At 41.3% G+C, this 21583-nt stretch overlaps 1 protein-coding gene across 4 annotated transcripts in view; it reads left to right on the top strand.

The window, feature by feature from the left end:
* The window catches only part of LOC135104959 (IQ and AAA domain-containing protein 1-like), a 528680-nt gene that overhangs the window by 420213 nt on the left and 86884 nt on the right, over positions 1 to 21583 (top strand). For all 4 annotated transcript variants that reach the window (XM_064012787.1, XM_064012788.1, XM_064012790.1 and 1 more), the window contains one exon: positions 18594 to 18725. In XM_064012787.1, the coding sequence (XP_063868857.1) occupies positions 18594 to 18725 (132 nt within the window). The remainder of the gene's footprint in view (positions 1 to 18593; positions 18726 to 21583) is intronic.

Genomic DNA, 21583 nt, shown 5'->3' with positions numbered 1-21583 from the left:
ATTATGTATTACCCATGTCAACTGCTGATTGCACTCTTTTAGTATCCATCCTGACACTCCATCAGGTCCAGGGGCCTTCCTGTCCCTCCGTCTGTTTCTGGACATCCTCTTCAGTCACTTGGATTTCCCCCAGACCCATTTCCTCACTCATCTCACTCTGCCACACAAATGTTTTCTCTTTTGTGAATACTGATTGAAAACTCCAGTTCATTATCTCTGCCAATTCAGCCAGATCCTCACACATTTGACCATTCACCTTCAATCTGCTTATTCCTTCTCTATTTTTCATTTTGCTGTTCACATATCTGAAGAATAGCTTTGGTTCTTCTTTGGATTTGTCCATAACATCTTTCTCATAATTTTTCCTTTCTTCTCTAATAACCCTTACATATTCATTTCTTGTAGTTGTGTAGTTTTGCCATAGCTCCTGCGTATTTTTCCTCCGCCATCTATTCCATGCTGTTTCCCTCCCCTCCATAGCTATTTCACATCTTCTATTATACCAGTCATTGTTATATCTTCTCTTTGTCTACTTTTGGTACATATCTTTTCACTCTCTCTTCATAAATATTGATCAAAGCTTCCCACTTCTTTTGCACATTACTTGCTGTGATAAGTGTACTCCAGTCCGCTTCACCAAAGTATCTCCTCATTTGTTCAAAATTTGACTTACCATAATTAAATCTTTCACTTTTATAATCTTCACATCTACTTTCCTCTCTTTTTTCTTTAATACAAAACCTTATCATGACATGGTTGCTTTTTCCTAGTGGACAACTATAGTTCATGTCTTCTATACTATCTGTTTCTTTTGATAATACCAAATCAATTTTGCTATCCTCCATGACCTAGAACAATTGGTGCAACACCCTACTCGTATTCCTGACAGTCTTGGAGATACGCCCAACATTCTTGACCTTTTCCTGACCTCTAATCCTTCTGCTTATGCTGTCACCCTTTCTTCTCCGTTGGGCTCCTCCGATCACAATCTCATATCTGTATCTTGTCCTATCACTCCAATCCCTCCTCAGGATCTTCCTAAGCGAAGGTGCCTCTGGTATTTTGCCTCTGCTACTTGGGGTGACCTGAGGAGGTATTTTGCTGATTTTCCTTGGAATGACTACTGCTTCTGTGTCAGAGACCCATCTTTGTGAGCTGAGCGCATAACAGAGGTGATAGTGTCTGGCATGGAGGCGTACATTCCTCATTCTTTTTCTCGTCCTAAACCTTCCAAACCTTGGTTTAACAGAGCTTGTTCTTGTGCTATACTTGATAGAGAGATGGCCCACAAAATGTACTTAAGCCTTCCATCACCAGAATCTCATGCACTTTATATTTTTGCCTAGAACTATGCCAAGTCTGCTCTCCAACTAGCCAAAAACTCCTTCATTAACAGAAAGTGTCAAAACCTTTCAAGATCTAACTCCCCTCGTGACTTCTGGCATCTAGCCAAAAACATCTCCAATAACTTTGCTTCTTCTTTCCCTCCTTTATTTCATCCAGATGGCACCATTGCTATCACATCTATTTTTAAAGCTGAACTCTTCGCTCAAACCTTTGCTACCTTTGGACAATTCTGGGCTTGTTCCTCCCTCTCCTCCACCCTCTGACTACTTCATGCCACATATTAAAATTCTTCGCAATGATGTTTTCCATGCTCTCACTGGCCTAAACCCTCGGAAGGCTTATGGACCTGATGGAGTCCCTCCTATTGTTCTCCGAAACTGTGCCTCTGTGCATGCACCTTGCCTAGTTAAACTCTTTCAGCTCTGTCTGTCAACATCTACCTTTCCTTCTTGCTGGAAGTTTGCCTACATTCAACCTGTACCTAAAAAGGGTGACTGTTCTAATCCCTTATACTACTGTCCTAATACTTTAATTTCCTGCCTATCTAAAGTTTTTGAATCTATCCTCAACAGGAAGATTCTTAAACATCTATCACTTCACAACCTTCTATCTGATCGCCAGTATGGGTTCCGTCAAGGCTGCTCTACTGGTGATCTTCTGGCTTTCCTTACTGAGTCTTGGTGATCCTCTTTTAGAGATTTTGGTGAAACTTTTGCTGTTGCCTTGGACATATCAAAAGCTTTTGATAGAGTCTGGCACAAAGCTTTGATTTCCAAACTATCCTCCTACGGTTTCTATCCTTCTATCTGTAACTTCATCTCAAGTTTCCTTTCTGACCGTTCTGTTGCTGCTGTGGTAGACAGTCACTGTTCTTCTCCTAAATCTATTAATAGTGGTGTTCCTCAGGGTTCTGTCCTGTCACCCACTCTCCTCTTATTATTCATTAATGATCTTTCTAAACCAAACTTCTTGTCCTATTCACTCCTACGCTGATGATACCACCCTGCACTTTTCCACGTCTTTTCATAGACGTCCAACGCTACAGGAGGTAAACATTTCACGCAGGGAAGCCACAAAACGCTTGACTTTTGATCATTCTAAAATTTCTGATTGGGGCAGAGCAAACTTGGTATTGTTCAATGCCTCAAAAACTCAATTTCTCCATCTATCAACTTGACACAACCTTCCAGACAACTATCCCCTCATCTTCAGTGACACTCAACTGTCCCCCTCTTCTACACTGAACATCCTCAGTCTGTCCTTTACTTATAATCTAAACTGGAAACTTCACATCTCATCTCTAGCTAAAACAGCTTCTATGAAGTTAGGCATTCTGAGATGTCTCTGCCAGTTTTTCTCACCCCCCCCAGCTGCTAACTCTGTACAAGGGCCTTATCTGTCCATGTATGGAGTATGCTTCACATGTCTGGGGGTGGTTCCACTCATATTGCTCTTCTAGACAGGGTGGAATCAAAAGCTTTTCGTCTCATCAACTCCTCTCCTCTAACTGACTGTCTTCAGCCTCTCTCTCACCGCTGCAATGTTGCATCTCTAGCTGTCTTCTACCGCTATTTTCATGCTAACTGCTCTTCTGATCTTGCTAATTGCATGCCTCCCCTCCTCCTGCAGCCTCGCTGCACAAGACTTTCTTCTTTCTCTCACCCCTGTTCTGTCCACCTCTCTAATACAAGAGTTAACCAGTATTCTCAATCATTCATTCCTTTCTCTGGTAAACTCTGGAATTCCCTGCCTGCTTCTGTATTTCCATCTTCCTATGACTTGAACTCCTTCAAGAGAGAGGTTTCAAAACACTTGTTCATCAATTTTTTGAGTACTGCTTTGACCCTTTTATGGGACTGGCATTTCAGTGGGCATTTATTTTTTTTTTATTGGATTTTTGTTGCCCTTGGCCGGTGTCCTTCCTACATAAAAAAAAAAAAGTCTTGATGGCTCCTCTTCTCCTCTGTATCTAGTGTTTTCCTCAACCCACTGTGTCATAATATTGTTCATTGACAGTTTCAGAACCTTATCTCCCCATGAGTCTTCTCCTCGTGTGTTCCATTCCTCCCAATTTATCTCTTTACAATTAAAATTTCCCATTATAACAATTTTGTTGTTATCTCTTTACAATTAAAATCTCCCATTATAACAATTTTGTTGTTTTCTTTAATTTTCTTTACAAGCCATTCTTTTGTCTCACTCAGCAACTGTTCATGCTTTTGTCTATTCCAGGACTTTGTTTTTGGTGAGGCATACACCACTGTGACATATCGTATTCCTCTTCTTCCATTTATTAGTTGTAAATTTAGGCCTTCCACCAAGCCTTCTGCCTTTTCCACACTCTCCACCCTGATACCCGTTTTAACAAGCATCATCACTCCACCTCCTCCTTTTCCACATCTGTTTCTTATCCACATATTGTACTTTCCCCCTCCTAAATGTCTCTGAATCTCTTAGTTTAGTTTCTACCATTGCCATGGTGTCTGGTTTATTTGCTTTTATAAATTCATTCACTTCATCCATCACTGAAACTAAACCATCCACATTAGTGTATGTCACTGTCCATGTCCCTCCCTCTCTTACAGCTGTGCCTCTGTGAGTGCTTGGGTGTAGGTGCATGTGTGTGAGTGTTTGGGGCGTAACAGATCCTTTGAACCAGACCCTCATTGGTGCCTCCATTCTAGTTACCCTATGTTCTGCTGAACCTATACTCTGTTTATCGTCAGAGTGCACCAGAGAAATGTGCAGATCAGCAACTAACCACTGTACCTTCACCCAAGGAGGCGGAATGGGCTTTGCCCCTGGCAAAAAACACAAATCCCTACAAAAAGATTACAATTCTAGGGCATAGCTATGCTCACTATCTATTCACCTCCTCATACATAATAAAGTGCCCTTTTGTTCTCCATAAATTTTCAATGTGCAGCAGCAAGGTGACTAGCATTTGCCATTCTGATGTTTGGGAACAAGTATTAGAGCAGAAACCAGAACTTACCTTCCTCCTTTTAGGAGGAAATGGTACTACTGGCATAACAGAGCTGCAGGAAGTAGCTAAGGATATTGAGACCTTGGCCCTTGAGATTGAGGAAAAAACTGGCAGGATTGCTTTAATCCTCAGCCTGGAAAATCACTTGCAATCCCAGGGTTTAACCTTAGAGAGATATAAGACCATTATAAACAATGTTAACCGCTGGCTACAGTAGATCCTGCTGGCTGCTAAATCCCAATTTAGGCCTATCAAGGTTATGGACTCCCATCTTGGTACTAATGGTATCCATCTAAATGAAGCCAGCACTCAAGCCTTATTAAATAGGATAATAGAATTGGCTGAGGAGTGGAATCTCTCCCACTAAATTGAGTGTGCGTACATCTGGTAGTGGTGCAGTGATTTTGGTGCTTCACACCACAAAATTGCTTAATCCCCTTAATAACTACTTGCTATACCATCCACTAGGGTGGTGATGCTGGCATCACTGCCCTAACCAAGGATATGGATACATTCCTTTTCAGTGCTGACACATGGGAAATAAAGGCAAAGCAGATGACAATAATAACAAGGATAAAATCATTGAGCTATTAGATCCGACTAATTTACAAGATGCCCTGATAGAGGATGTACTATATGAGGAAGAGATAAATAAAATCCTCACCATGCTAGAGGTCATGCAGGAAAAGCCAAACCTGGAAAGTAAACAGAGGAGGAGGCAGTAGACACCTGCCGAAAAGATAATTACTCCCAGTGAGGTCTAAAGCACTGTTCAGGGGGTGCTGTGAACTTATCATTAAACCCAGCTGTGACCTCACTGAACATTTCCCTTTGTGTCTCACAACACAAGGGGGTAGTCACAGCCTGCCCTCTAAAGACAACTCTCTTCCTCCACACAAAACTACAAGCACCTAATAACACACACACCCTTCACTCAAAAAAAATTTTAAAATCATCATGGCGACTCCTACACCAGCCTCGGAGTCCCCATCTGGGGAGGGGACCATAAATGTCCCCAGGTCGGACTGCCTTTCTGTCGACAACCCTAAGCGTCTTGACACCCCCCTCAACTTTTTCTTCATTAACTTCTGCAACATTCGCGGTCTAAGATCTAATTTTCAATCTGTAGAACACCACCTCTCCTCTTCTAAACCTCATCTTTTCCTCACTGAAACTCAGGTGTCTGAGGCAACTGACAGTAGCCCCTTTTTTGTTCCCTCCTACTTTCTCTATCCTCATTTTCGATCCAAAGCTGGATGCTGTGTTTATGTGCGCAATGACTTAACCTGCTCTCGTGCCCACGCTCTTGAATCTTCCGAGTTTTCCACCATCTGGCTATCACTACAGAATCACTCTCATACTAAATTTATCTGTGCTGTATACCTCTCTCCTAAATCCTCTGACTATAAGAAATTCTTTGACTACTTAACTTCCAAAGTGGAGCACATTCTGACCCTCTTCCCTTTTGCAGAGATCTCCATTCTTGGAGATTTCAATGTTCACCACCAGCTTTGGCTTTCCTCTCCCTTCACTGACCATCCTGGTGAACTAGCCTACAACTTTGCTATCCTCCATGACCTAGAGCAATTGGTGCAACACCCTACTCGCATTCCTGACCGTCTTGGAGATACGCCCAACATTCTTGACCTTTTCCTGACCTCTAATCTTTCTGCTTATGCTGTCACCCTTTCTTCTCCGTTGGGCTCCTCCGATCACAATCTCATATCTTTATCTTGTCCTATCACTCCAATCCCTCCTCAGGATCCCCCTAAGCGAAGGTGCCTCTGACGTTTTGCCTCTGCCAGTTGGGGGGACCTGAGGAGGTATTTTGCTGATTTTCCTTGGAATGACTACTGCTTCCGTGTCAGAGACCCGTCTTTGTGTGCTGAGCGCATAACAGAGGTGATAGTGTCTGGCATGGAGGCGTACATTCCTCACTCTTTTTCTCGTCCTAAACCTTCTAAACCTTGGTTTAACACAGCTTGTTCTCATGCTATACATGATAGAGAGGTGGCCCACAAAAGGTACTTAAGCCTTCCATCACCAGAATCTCATGCACTTTATATTTCTGTCCAGAACCATGCCAAGTCTGTTCTCCAACTAGCCAAAAAGTCCTTCATTAACAGAAAATGTCAAAACCTTTCAAGATCTAACTCCCTTCGTGATTTCTGGCATCTAGCCAAAAATATCTCCAATAACTTTGCTTCTTCTTCTTTCCCTCCTCTACTTCAACCAGATGGCACCACTGCTATCACATCTATTTCTAAAGCTGAACTCTTTGCTCAAACCTTTGCTAAAAACTCTACCTTGGACGATTCTGGGCTTGTTTCTCCCTCTCCTCCACCCTCTGACTACTTCATGCCACATATTAAAATTCTTCGCAATGATGTTTTCCATGCCCTCGCTGGCCTAAACCCTCGGAAGGCTTATGGACCTGATGGGGTCCCTCCTATTGTTCTCCGAAACTGTGCCTCCGTGCTTGCACCTTGCCTAGTCAAACTCTTTCAGCTCTGTCTGTCAACATCTACCTTTCCTTCTTGCTGGAAGTTTGCCTACATTCAACCTGTTCCTAAAAAGGGTGACTGTTCTAATCCCTCAAACTACCGTCCTATTGCTTTAATTTCCTGCCTATCTAAAGTTTTTGAGTCTATCCTCAACAGGAAGATTCTTAAACATCTATCACTTCACAACCTTCTATCTGATCGCCAGTATGGGTTCCGTCAAGGCCGTTCTACTGGTGATCTTCTGGCTTTCCTTACTGAGTCTTGGTCATCCTCTTTTAGAGATTTTGGTGAAACTTTTGCTGTTGCCTTGGACGTATCAAAAGCTTTTGATAGAGTCTGGCACAAAGCTTTGATTTCCAAACTACCCTCCTACGGTTTCTATCCTTCTCTCTGTAACTTCATCTCAAGTTTCCTTTCTGACAGTTCTATTGCTGCTGTGGTAGACGCTCACTGTTCTTCTCCTAAATCTATTAACAGTGGTGTTTCTCAGGGTTCTGTCCTGTCACCAACTCTCTTCTTATTATTCGTTAATGATCTCCTAAACCAAACTTCTTGTCCTACCCACTCCTACGCTGATGATACCACCCTGCACTTTTCCACGTCTTTTCATAGACGTCCAACCCTTCAGGAGGTAAACATATCACGCAGGGAAGCCACAGAACGCCTGACTTCTGATCTTTCTAAAATTTCTGATTGGGGCAGAGCAAACTTGGTATTGTTCAATGCCTCAAAAACTCAATTCCTCCATCTATCAACTCGACGCAACCTTCCAGACAACTATCCCCTCTTCTTCAATGACACTCAACTGGCCCCCTCTTCTACACTGAACATCCTCGGTCTGTCCTTTACTTATAATCTGAACTGGAAACTTCACCTCTCATCTCTAGCTAAAACAGCTTCTATGAAGTTAGGTGTTCTGAGACGTCTCCGCCAGTTTTTCTCACCCCCCCAGCTGCTAACTCTGTACAAGGGCCTTATCCGTCCATGTATGGAGTATGCTTCACATGTCTGGAGGGGTTCCACTCATACTGGTCTTCTAGACAGGGTGGAATCAAAAGCTTTTCGTCTCATCAACTCCTCTCCTCTAACTGACTGTCTTCAGCCTCTCTCTCACCGCCGCAATGTTGCATCTCTTGCTGTCTTCTACCGCTATTTTCATGCTAACTGCTCTTCTGATCTTGCTAACTGCATGCCTCCCCTCCTTCCGTGGCCTCGCTGCACAAGACTTTCTTCTTTCTCTCACTCCTATTCTGTCCACCTCTCTAACGCAAGAGTTAACCAGTATTCTCAATCATTCATCCCTTTCTCTGGTAAACTCTGGAACTCCTTGCCTGCTTCTGTATTTCCACCTTCCTATGACTTGAATTCCTTCAAGAGGGAGGTTTCAAGACACTTATCCACCAATTTTTGACCACTGCTTTGACCCTTTTAGGGACTGGCATTTCAGTGGGCATTTTTTTTATTAGATTTTTGTTGCCCTTGGCCAGTATCCTTCCTACATAAAAAAAAAAAAACTGCCCAAACTTAATTCACCCTCATTTGATGGCAATCTTACCAGGTGGATTGAGTTTTGGGATCTATATGAATGCTCCATTCATCAGAATAACAACCTAACATCAATCCAAAAGCTTACCTATCTTAAGGTCCAGCTAGAGGGAAAGGCAGCTCAACTAATATCAGGCATCAAATTCAAAGACTCAAACTATGAACCAGCCATACAACAGCTTATAGTCAATTATGGCAGGGAAGACAGGCTCAAGTATGCCCTGGTGACTGAAATAAATAATCTGCAAATATCTACTTATGAAATCACTAGCCTCAAACAATTCATAGCAAGATATGAAAGCCTATATAAATAATTGATTGCATACAATATAACTGAAGATGAAATGTGCTTTACATTCTTTATAAATTACCTTCCTGTCCCTATAAGGGAAAATATAAAAGGGTGCTAAAGGAAAATGTATTGAATATAGAGGAAACTTTGGATTGTCTGAGGAATGAGATATTCATTTTCGAAAATAATCCATCAGTTGCTGAGGAGATAGAATATCATACAATAGATAGATTTAATATTGGTCAAAATAGGCAAGAAAGGCCTAAAACTCAATGTAAACTGTACCAGGGACAAATTCATTGGTGGTTTAAATGCTGAAAATACCCAAATCCTGACTCAAAGGTAAAAAGAGCTAAGTAACTAAGGCTATGCATTGGATGTCTAGAACCTGACCATGGTAAAAAAGGCTGCACAAACCCCAGTATTAAAAGCTGTAAATTCTGTGAGAAAAATACTACCATGCCCTTTATGTAAGATCCAAAACAACTAATAAAAAGTGAGGGCAAACCAAGGGAGACAACAACATTAACTGTGCCAACTACCAAGGAAAGAACAATCTCACCAACCTTCATATTACCCCTCATAGGAAAAGGAGGTAAGGTCACTAAATTAAAGGCCTTATTAGATCAATGCTTGTGAAAGACCTTTGTTCTAGAGTCCTCATTAGCTAAATTAAAATATAAATTGATAGGTAAAGAAACCATAAAGCTCCAGGAATTCAGTGAATGCAGAACAAATCAATAATATGACATAGTTTCTGTGTCATATAAATATAAAGGAAAGGAATACTCCCTAAGAGCAGTGGTGGTAACTCAAATATCTCAACAAACAGCACATAAAGGACTTAAAAGGGACATAGTGAAGTTAGAACATTCAGGTTGCATACTGGATGGCCCAAACATCATGAATGATGGCGATATATCTCTCCTAATAGGACCTGATCGTTATTATGAGCTAGTCCATCTTGGATATGATAGGGTAGACTCAATAATACCACTACCCACAATTTGGGGTTATGCCCTAAGTAGCACTTACAAAACTAAAATTGATAACAATGCCCAGGTAGAAGTGATCTCAGTGTTTAGAATAGCAGTAAGTCCAATGGAGGAGAAAATCAATAACCCAGATTACCAACCTCATAAGACAGATCTGAACATACTCCAGAAACTTGGTAAAATCACCAGCCTGCATGAGGGGTGGGACAGGTAGTAAGGGTAGTAGATGTGAAAACCTCCACAGGTACAACCACTCACCCCATTGCCAGATTGTATCCACATTAACAGACTCTGGTGAATGTAGCCCCCCCCACCCCCCCTCTCCCACTGATAGCATCCAGTTGCAGAGGCCTGTCTGTAACAAACAACCCCCTGTGACAAGTGGTGGCATCCACTGCAGATTTGTGGAAAACCGAAGTTAAGACCAGTCAAATCTAATATCAAGTTTTCCCGTATATATATATTGTAATTTATATTTTCTCAGTGGTGGGAATATGTCAGAACTATCATTCCAACTGTAATTAATGGTGATGGAATTTAGCTCAATTAAGGTATAATAATCCACCGTGACAAGTGGATGAAACAATGAGGATCCAGGTATGGCAGATACACCATCCTGGAGCAAACCAACATCAATCCACTTGGTAAGCAGGGAGCCAACTTCCAAACAGTGGCCAGACCACATACCCGTTCTTCAATTTGAGTGAGACTCCAGTCAACACTCAACTCACAACAAGCTCCTTCTCGACTCTCTACCATCCTGGTGAACATTCTATCCAGACTCTAGATAAGTATTCTATTTAGTCGCAAGCCTAGCATCCTGGCAGACATTCTATCCAGACTCAAGATAACTGTTCTGTTTAGTCGCAGGCCTAGCATTCTGATGGACATTCCATCTAGACTCTAGATAAGTATTCTATTTAGTCACAGGCCTATATCCATGTGTCTACTTAATCCAAAGTTAAATATTATACCTGGTACTGTTCTTTTATTCTGGTTCACCATACAACCTTATGAAACCTAACATAGCCTAAACTAACTGAGCATAACTTAAGGTGTGTAACTTAACCCAACCAAATTAATGGGTCTCATTAATTTCAAGAATAATTTCCATTGTTGATATTCATTTATGTATGGTGTGTCTAGGGTTCAAAATATTCACAACGATGAGATATAACAACCTTTAAAGATGAAATAGAGATGGCATATCCCTGTGTACTTGTAAAATAAAACTGGTTTCATATCAGCAAATCACTATTCTGCTGAAGCTTCGCATTCCCATGAGATATGCTGCACGTCACCACACTGACAGTTGCTGTTTGGCTGCCACACCGATAGGTTGTCTACCCAGCTGCTTGGAGGCAGTTGTTGCTGGGTGGTTCTGGACGGCTCTTGTATACTGTTCTGCAGTTAGCATTGAGCTTAATACCTGCTATCCAAGCTTGGAGCAGGTCAGTGCCCCAACGTGTGTGCTTGACCTGGCATTGAGTGTTTACAACGCTCCTTGTGTTTGTGTTGGTGTGGCAACTTGAGGTTACCGCCATGTCCTCTTCCGGCGAAGGTTCTTCCCTAACACAAACGGGTGGACAGATGGGCGCTTCCTCTCACGGAGGAGAAGGAAGCCGTCGTTCCCGTGAATATGGGCACAAGTCCAGGTCAAGCAGCCTTCCTTCACATCAGGATACTTCTCAACATGCTACCCCTGTGCGGCGGAGTTTAGGTGACGTGGCACCTGTCCCTCGTGGGCCACCCGCCACCATTACGTTATGTGCGGCTTACCAGGATGACCAACATGTAATACATGGTGAATCCTTAGCTCCTTGGAACACAGTGTTGCAAGCTATTGCGGAACTGAGGAGTGATATGGATCAGTTGAAAGCAGAGAGGCAGCAAGATGTTGTACAGAGGCCTGACACTGTTGCCAGACCGGGCACCAGCACCACGAGGGATGACGCAGGACATGTTCTGCCCTCACCTGGTGACTTTTCTGGTTTTCTTGCTGAGGACGGTAGTAGTGAAGAGGGTGAGATCCATGGAGATAGCCCTGTTGGCAGTGTTTTGATGCAGACCTCTAAGGCTTTCGGCCCTGTTGAAGAGGTTGCCTGTGATGTTGATAAGTGTGTAGCAGACATGGTCAATCAGCTGTTTGATCATGGTACGCGGGAGGACAGTTACAGGGAAGTTGCGGAGGACGAAAGTACCAAGAGGCCATGCAATTGTCCAGCTTTATCCCCTGTTGAATGCAATGTGCAGATTTTGGAGGCACTCAAACAGGATGCTAGGAAGGCGGATTTACGTATGAAAGACGTGAACAAAGATATCCTTAAAGCAGCTTCCGTCATCATCAAGTCTCTTTCAGTGCTTGATAAAGTGGCCCAGGATGAGGGCAATGCTGTTGTGGCCCACAAAGTAGGCATGATTAATGGTGCTTTGGCCCTATTAGGTCATGCCAACCATAGCAACAACTTGGTACGTTGCTTTAACATCAAGCAGGAAATAAATCAGAAGTATTCACACCTGTGCTCTGACAAAGTGCCCATGACACGCTTCTTATTTGGGGATGATCTCTCACAGTCTGCAAAACAGATAGAAGAGTCTGGGAAACTAAAGAGTAAAATTACAACTAAATCTTCATTCTCCTCCTGGAAGCCTAGCACCTAGAAGTTTGGTGGTGGAAGGTCAAGTTCATTTGGCAGAACCTCATTTAGAGGGTTTGCATCAAGATTTCAACCCTATGGACAATGGAGGCAAGGACATAGGGGAGACCAGAGACTTTCCTTCCCACGCCAGGGCTCGGATTCAAAAAACTCCCAAGGCCGGGGACGCAGCACTCCCCGGCAATAAACCAGGCAAGTTCCAACTTTGTTGCAGGTTCCCTTCACAAGTTTGTGCATGAATGGTGCAAAATCGCTAGTGATTCACATATTTTGGACATAGTTGAACACTATCACCTGAATATTAATGTCAATGATATTGGTTATTTGTGTTTTGAGGATGTGGAGTATAACTTTAGTGTGACGGAACAAATTATTCTGTCACAGGAAATTTCTAAGCTTTTGGAGCTTAAAGTTAGAGAAACACAGAGAAGGGCAGATCAAATAATTTCCCTTGTGTTTTTGAGGAAGAAAAAGGGTGGAGGTTACAGGATGGTACTTAATTTAGAGAAATTAAATAAGCACATTCCCTATACACATTTCAAGATGGAAAAGTTTGAGCAAGCTATCAGACTTATCAATAAAGGTGACTATTTAGCATCTGTTGATCTGAAACATGCCTATTACTCTGTGAAGATTGCGGAGGAACAACAAAAATACCTTTGTTTTAAATGGCATGGTAAAGTTTATCAGTTCACTCGTCTTCCCAATGGAATTTCCGAAGGACCTAGAATTTTTACTAAGCTCATGAAACCTATTTTTGCAAATTTAAGAGAAAAAGGCTTTACCATCACTAGTTTTATTGATGACACTCTCATGTGTAGTGCTTCTCTTTCAGGGTGCTATGGTTGCATTCACTCTACTATTGAATTACTCAGGAAAATGGGTTTTTGTGTTAATGTAGAGAAATCTGTGCTAGTGCCCACTAAATGTATTGAATATCTTGGGAATGTCATTGATTCTGAGAAAATGATTGTTACCTTACCAGCACGTAGGATAGAGAGAATTCTACTAGGATGTAGACAATTAATAGCTAAAACTTATGATAAGATCAGAGAAGTGGCTAGGGTGTCACATACCAGGTTGATGGCCTGTCTACTGTCAGGAAAAGCTTGCGAGAACGAGGCATATCTGAGAAAGGTACGGACCTTATCTTGGCGTCATGGAAACCAGGAACTAGGAAACAATATCGAACACATATCAACAGGTGGGCACAATTTTGTCATAGATGGGATATCAATCCCACTACTCCCACTGTAACTGATGTTGTAAATTTTTTAACGGAAACTTTCTACAGAGGTGTGGGTTACGACTGTGTCAACACGGTGAGGGGGGCCATGTCCTCGCTGGGGATAGTTGTGGACGGCTGCAGGGCTGGGAACCATCCCCTAGTCAACAGGTTAATGAGGGGTATTTTCAACATGAGGCCCTCAAAGCCTAGATATCAGGACACCTGGGATGTAAAACCTGTTTTGGCAAAATTGAAACAGATGGAACCCTTACAGACTCTTTCACTGAAGGACCTTACACTAAAACTTGTGATGCTGATGGCACTTACACAAGCTGCTAGAGTTCAGACCCTACACTTGTGCTAAGGAATATTAGCATAAAGGAAGATTCTATTTCTGTTTGGTTCTGTTTGGTTTCTGCTTGGTTTCTGTTTGGTTCTGTTTGGTCCGGGATTTAATGTTCAGTTTGTGAGATTTTTGCCATACACAAAGGACAAGAGTTTATGTGTGTGCAGGACTTTGCGCACATATCTGAAAAAAAACAGAACACCTTCGTGAGGAGATTGGGAAGAAGGATGGAAGATTCTTCATCAGCTTCATCAAGCCACATAAACCTGTATCAAGAGATACAATTGCTAGATGGATTAAGCATGTGCTTACTATTTCTGGTGTTGACTCTGCCAAATACACGGCGAGCAGTGTCCACACCACTGCAGCCTCTCAGGCCAAAGCCATGTCTGTGCCAATATGCCATATCTTGTCTAAAGCCGGATGGTCAAGGGAATCAACCTTTTCCAAAACACTACAACAAGAAAATTGTACAGGAGGGGGACCCATTCCAAGATGCAGTGCTGGACTAACTTTGGTTTCCCATTTACAAAGGTAACTTATTTCTTGAGCAGTAATCATTTTATTTGTAGAGAGGGCTGTATAATCTTGATCGATTTTGCACAGATTTAAGATACACAGATGCCTAAGAACTACTGAGATACGACACCCACATGTCTTTAAAACCTCATGGAAATGCGAAGCTTCAGCAGAATAGTGATTTGCTGATGTGAAATTACTGAAGTACATGAGACTTGCCGTAGGTCAGTTGATATGTGCTTCGGGTTTTATGAAGCAAATCACTTCTGCTGAAGGGGAGCATTTACATGCTCTCCGCTCCTCCCCTTACACAAAGCCAACAGAGGGTTTTAATATTAAGAATACATTATATGTACTACTTTATCATGCGGGTGGTCGTATTATTTAAAGTCTGTCGGTGTAGTGACGTGCAGCATATCTCATGTGAATGCTCCCCTTCAGCAGAAGTGATTTGCTTCATAAAACCCGAAGCACATATCAACTGACCTACGGTAAGTCTCATGTACTTCAGTAATTTTTCTTGCACTAGCCTATTGAAGGTATTCAAATAAAAAGAAAGATTAAGGCAAGCACAATAAGGCAATGATGTAAACTAATAAGCTAAACCTGGAAGGCATTACTGATTTTTTTTTATTTCTGGACAGGAAAGTCTACATTGTTTTCCATTATGGAAGCCAATTGTTAAACACTAAATATGAGTGGATATTAGTGGCCACTTTACTAATGGGTCTATTGATGATGTCGTAGTCCCACTGCCTCCGCCATGTTATGATTCAACATAGTGACGCTATTCCTCCTCCTACCAAACATAGATGGAGCAGAAGTTTATGATTCACCAAAGTGAGACACAAGACTTATGCTTCAGATAAGTCATGGTGTTTGCCATCTTGAGGACTTATGCTTCACTTAATTCAAACCATAGTTTTATAAATACGGCCCCTGGGCCCCCTAAGCTCCACCATGAGGGAGGTGGCTTATGTCTCTAACATCTGTGAACAGAGTATAATAATAGACACAGTGCCACAGAGTGGAGCATGGTCAGATCCTGGTACAGTGTGCTCCACATGGAGGTTTGTGACCATGTCCACACATTCCTTCTTCATAATACATAAATATATCTCAGATAGCCAATGTTCATGTCTCCTGAATGATAAGTCACCTCCAAACAGCTTCCCACTGTGGTATAGGTGGTTTGTCACTACCAGTCCATTGTTGTTACAAATATTTAATAGTGTCCTGTTGCGCGCATTAACTATGTTGTCCCGTACACCTTGGTAGTGGCAGCAATTCCCATCGCTGTTGGTGAGCTGTGGTATTGCCATGCATGCACTGAGATCACCCAGCTCAATGACTCTATCTGGATCAACAGTGTATCTCACAAGGATTGTAATAAGGAGAGACATTTAGGGGTATGTATACCCCACCTAATTTCAGTGTTGGCAAACACAATAATACCATCCAAATCTAACTCTCTTCTTCTGTGTTCACATGCGTTAGTTACACTGTCCATCAGTTTACTCTTTACCAGCATCACTAACCTGATCCTATGGTGGCCTTCCCTTGACACATTCTTATAAATGTTAAATCCTAGAGTGCTTAGATTAAAGTACATTTTTTACTCCAGAATCCTGACAGAATCAAATTTAAGAATAAACAAGTATACTTTGTTCTTGAAATTTGTCTTTAAGTCCTGAAATGTCCCATGAGCATAGCTTTAAATTACAGAGGGGTTAGAAAGGATATAGAAAACAAAGAGGTGAAAAACTGTCAATCACAGCTCCATCTTACAACAGTATCTAATATTTTCAGTCATATTATATGTTTACTCCAACATTTTTTAGTTTCTCTTTCTCCTGTCATTCTCTCATCCTTAGGCATGCATTTTCTCTCTAGACAGTGGGATGTACATCTTTTTTTATGTATACTCTCAAAAATATTTGGTTTGTGTTCTTCAGGTTTTTTCACACCCATACAATACTGTTTCACCGAGTCTGGTCATGACGTGGATAGGCCTCATGATCCTCTCATTGGGTGTTCCAAGACGCCATGTCACCCATCTCCATCACTCTGCTACTGTGCTGCATCCCATTGCCTCCATCATCATGTCTGTCTTTTCCTCATCCATGCTGATAAGCTTGTCAGCTGATTCAGAGGCTCTGGTTATGATAAGGTTTAGTTTGTGATCTTTATTATCCAAAGCCACCAGAAACAGTTGCTGCTGGTGTATGATTTTAAAATGCATCATCCAGTCTCTCTAACAAGTATGACATCTGCTGTTTGAGAGCATTCAGTGCCTTCAGTGATTGCTTCATGCTTTGCTGCTTTGCAGGCAGTACATCATTTGATGGCTCAGGCTGTCATATCTCATTGTTGAGTGTAGCCAGACCCTGCTTCAACTGGGCATTTCTTAATTTATCTACAGTATTTGGAGTAAGTAAATGGACAGTATTGGCATTTCTAAAGTCAATTGAGTCTCATTCTGCTGGGTTGGCATCTGCTCAGGTGTGATTGCTGTGGATGTGTTGCTAAGGCTTATAGAGCATGCACAGAAACTAGTTCAGGACTTGAGGGGGATGGTTAGCCAAGTACTTCTGATGTTAAGGGGTTAATTTTGACTAAGTCCAATATGTTAGCATCAGATATTCCTTTGTAGGTAAGTTCTAACAACTCTTACACAGCTTTTTATACCAGCAGTGCCTCTGTAACACTTCTATGGTTTAAAAATCAGCATAAATATGAACAGCTCTTCTACTGTTGTGTTTACCTCCAAGAACACACTCTCCAAATGCATTGACTCTATTCCCTTCACCAACTGCTCCAATTACTTGGAGTCCCTCCTAGATAAAAAAATAATAAATCATCTACATTTAGCAATCCCTCAAAATATTCTTTCCATCTTTTGCAGACTGCATCATTCTTACTGAGCATTATACCATGACCTGCTTTCAGTTTCTATATTCCCAGATGTTCTTCTCCTTACCCATTTTACTTCTTTCCTGAACATTTTCTTGTTCATCTGGAAGTTTTCTGTCATCTACACATCTTGCATTATGCTCTTTGCTTGGTTCCTCTTTTCTCTATGTTTGTTGTATGACTCCTGATCCTTCTTTTGCAGCTAGATTTTATATGCATGCTCCTCCTCTACATTCACACATCTTCACACACTGCCACTCACTACCTTTCTTCACACCACCTCTAATCCATATTATCTCATCCCACACACTTGCTCTAACACAACCCACTATTGCACTTTTGGAAGACTCCCATTCTAGTTTCACATTACCATTTCCTAGTCTATCATTATATTCCACACATTTGCATTCTTTTCCTACCCCTCTGCCATCTTCTCCCTCTTCTCCAACTCACTTTCAGAACTCATTTTGTCTTACACATTTGTGTAAGACCAGGTCTGACATACTATATCCAGCTCCTCTCCACACCCACACATCCAACAACTGTTACATCATATTCCTTGGTACTATCACAAAGTCCATCATTACTTCATCTACCACTTCTCCATTTACCTGCCTTGCCCATGTATACCTACTGATATCCTTGCTCTTAAATATTGTGTTCCCAATCACCAGTTCATAATTCTAACAGTTTCTCCCTGCTTTTGTTTCTACCTGGCATGCCATGTCTACTAACAGCCCCAACCATAACTTCATTTCCGGCTCAAGCATTTATTTGCTTATCTCAATGGTACAACATTCACTCTTTCTCCAAGACTCTGTACATGTTCATCAGCCTCATTCCAAAAATTTTCTGCCTCTCACCTCTTGAAGGAAAAAAAAATTTGAATGGAATATTTATAATTATTTACTCTTATATTGTGTTTTGTTTAGTGGCTCTTTTAGTTATTTTGATAACTTGCAGAGACTCTTTTGTCTTAGTTTATTCTCTCTTCATGAAAAACCATCTTGTCAGTTGTTTTCTAATATTTCATTGTAGTTAAGAGTATCTTCAATTATATGTATATCATTAATGGAACTTAAAAGTGCTTCAGAGTTGTCTTCTTACCACACAGTATTTCTTTCCATACACCATAGACTTTGAATCCTTTAGTGATATTTACCCCATATATGCAAATAGTAGATATTGTCTCAACATAAAACATCTGAAAGTCATATGTAAATGTCTCCAAGACTTTATTCTTCATTTGTTAACCCCACAGATACCTAAGACGGACAAATCAGACCCACGACGCCTTAAGAAGGAAATGCCTAGAATGTTAAAAAGCATAGGCCCTGAGGACAGGATGGTGTTTGTTGGCATCACTAATGCTCCTTGGAACTGTGATGTTAAGGTAAACAAATTCCCTTATTGTTTGTATTACACTTCAATAGTTTTAAGAAATTTATTGAATTATGGTAAGATTATTATTGGCTTTGTAATGGGATTTCTTCAGTGTGATGTACATTAGTTATCAAGAAGTCTGATTTTACTTTTAAATTTTTGAGTTTTATATAGAAAGTCAAACCTTTAATGTTAGAAAAAGCAGTTGTATGTTTTATATAAAATATGTATATCAGGCTGACATTGCCCTCAAGATCAGTATCTGTAATAGCTATTTATCATTAACTCCAAGATGAGAATCTAGTTACAGAATCGAATGTACCAAGGGCATGAATGATTAGAATGAATTATATTTGCTCTTTAAGTAGGGATATTTATAAGTTACAAATGAGATTATGGTGTTCATGAGAGAAACAATTGTGAAAAGACTATTCTTGAAATTTATAAAGTGAATATCTATCTGTCTGATGCCCATTCCTAACTTAATAACTCCCTTGGGGAATGTCCTTGACAAAAGTATCAATATATTCATGTCCTATAATTTCCTGCTTATATGCTCTATCCCTCTCATTTTCCTTTCAACTTTTTTTTTTCTCATACTGGAGCATTCTGTCCTCCCAATTTATTGGAGGTTAGTCACTTGCATGCATTGCTTCTACCACGCTCATATTCACCATGTCTCCCATTCTTTCTATTTGGCTAAAACATCTTAGATTATCATATTCAGTTCCATCAGCCTTTTTTTTTGTATCATTATCTTTACTATCCAACCTTTGCACATTACAGACATTTCTCAAATAATTAATTTCAGCTACTAATTTTTTAGAGTTAATAAGGTCCAAACCTGTGATTATAACTGGTAAATGTGGAACATTGCTTAAGCAAAGAAAACTGTGCTAAGTTACAAATAAGTACCTGATATAAAAAAAAAAAAAAAAGATGACATGTTTCATATAATATGTTTCTTTTACTTAGCATTACATGCTTTCCTTTATTACCCATTTCATCCTTCTCACATTTAAATTTAACTCCACATTTCATGGGTTTGTATGAGCACCTGGCAACACAGGAAGCATTACTGCCTGGCCATCACCTTGGGTATGGCCATTTCATTACCCTTGGGTATGGCCATTTCATTACAAGCAATCATAATGGAAACACTCTTATTCATTTGAATGTTACTCAGCTGTCCTTCATTTTTTGGTGGTTATGTCCTCTTCCTCAAACTTTCCTGATGTGTTATGGGGCTCTACTAACATCCCACCAGTTCAGAACATGGAGTCACTCACAGTAAATCAGGAAATAAGAACAGGTGGTGCTGTTCCTCCACTGTCGCCCAGCCATTCCTCTGGTTCCTCGGTATCTTCTTTGGCCCCCAGAAGGACTTACTCTGGCCCAGGTTGCAAGTGCAGGATTGATAGTGCCCCCAAGGATCCTCATGTTGTATGTATAACCTGCTTTTAGGAATGCTTGGGCAGCTGACAACTGCTGCCCTAAATATGAGGGGTGGGATAGTGAGCTGTTTGATAGAGTTTTCAACCACCTGCAGCTTTTGCAGTGCAAACATGACTCATGGTCCCACAGAAAAGGGAGTTCAGATATGCTTGTGCCAGCTCATGCACTCCCTGTGTCTCCTGTTGTTGTCTTGCACGAAGGAACACAGGACTCTTTTCAGAGTTTCTTTGGGGAAGAGATCCGGTAAATTCTGTCTTTTTTTTGCTGTGATTGTATGAGTCTCTCATCTGTGATGTCTAATTTCTTTCAAGAGGTTTCAAGCCACTTTCTACAATGTAGGTAGTGAGTTGGTGTCTCAAGAGTTTTAGGGCACAGTTAGACTCTAATGCCCCTTCTCTTCCAGCACACTTTGTGCCTTTAGTTTAAAGTCCAGCAGATGCTGCAGCCAACCCCACTTCTATGGCACTAACCACAGTGTGGTCACTCCAAGCCAAGAGGTTTCCTCTCCCCCATGTCTGTCTCCCATCCATGTTTATACCCTCCTCATCCCATGCCTTTGCAATCCCCCAAAATTTGGAAATTTGACCATCTCTCCATCTCTGCAACACATTCACCTCTCTCTCTCTCTCTCTCTCTCTCTCTCTCTCTCTCTCTCTCTCTCTCTCTCTCTCTCTCTCTCTCTCTCTCTCTCTCTCTCTCTCTCTCTCTCTCTCTCTCTCTCTCTCTCTCTCTCTCAGGAAGCAATGCTTATTCTGGTGGCCACATTCTGGTTCCAGAAGGAGTGCTTCCCAGATCTAATTCAGACAACAATTGACACTCCATGCCACCTGCTGCCACATCAGGACCTTCTGCATCAGCCATACATCCATTGTTTTCATCATGCTCTCCACTTGCTTCTTTGAGTCACATGGAAACTGTCAAGTAGTTTTTCTGTCACAGGGGCTATTCAGGACTGTTCCTAATGAAGGCTAGATGCCATTACACCATTGTGAACTACCAATACAAGCAGAATAAGTATTGCCAGTGGTGTAGACAGGAAGACCACACAGTTTCTAGTCCCACTAGCCAAAAGTTCACTGATTTCCACTATACCTCCATCAGCATTGCAATATCAGTTTCAGGCATCAGGAGCTATAAAGCAATGTTGAATAATGTCTTTCCTCATAAAAGAATCAATCTGCCAGATAGCACTGTGCTCCATGATATTATTAAAGCTTTTACTAGATAGATTCCCAGGGCAGTCAATAGGACAGCCTCATGGAATGTGGATGCAGTTCTGTAGGTACCTACTTGTCTACCCTTTGAAGACCTTCATCTTGCCTCCCTGAAGGACTCGACAAAGAAAATTCTTCTTGGTGGCACTTGCAACAAGTAAGAGAGTCACTGAACTTAAAGCCCTCTCCACCAGCTCTA

This window comes from Scylla paramamosain, chromosome 11, assembly GCF_035594125.1.
Source record: "Scylla paramamosain isolate STU-SP2022 chromosome 11, ASM3559412v1, whole genome shotgun sequence".
Lineage (NCBI taxonomy): Eukaryota > Metazoa > Arthropoda > Malacostraca > Decapoda > Portunidae > Scylla > Scylla paramamosain.
This window is presented reverse-complemented; position numbering and strand designations above follow the sequence as displayed.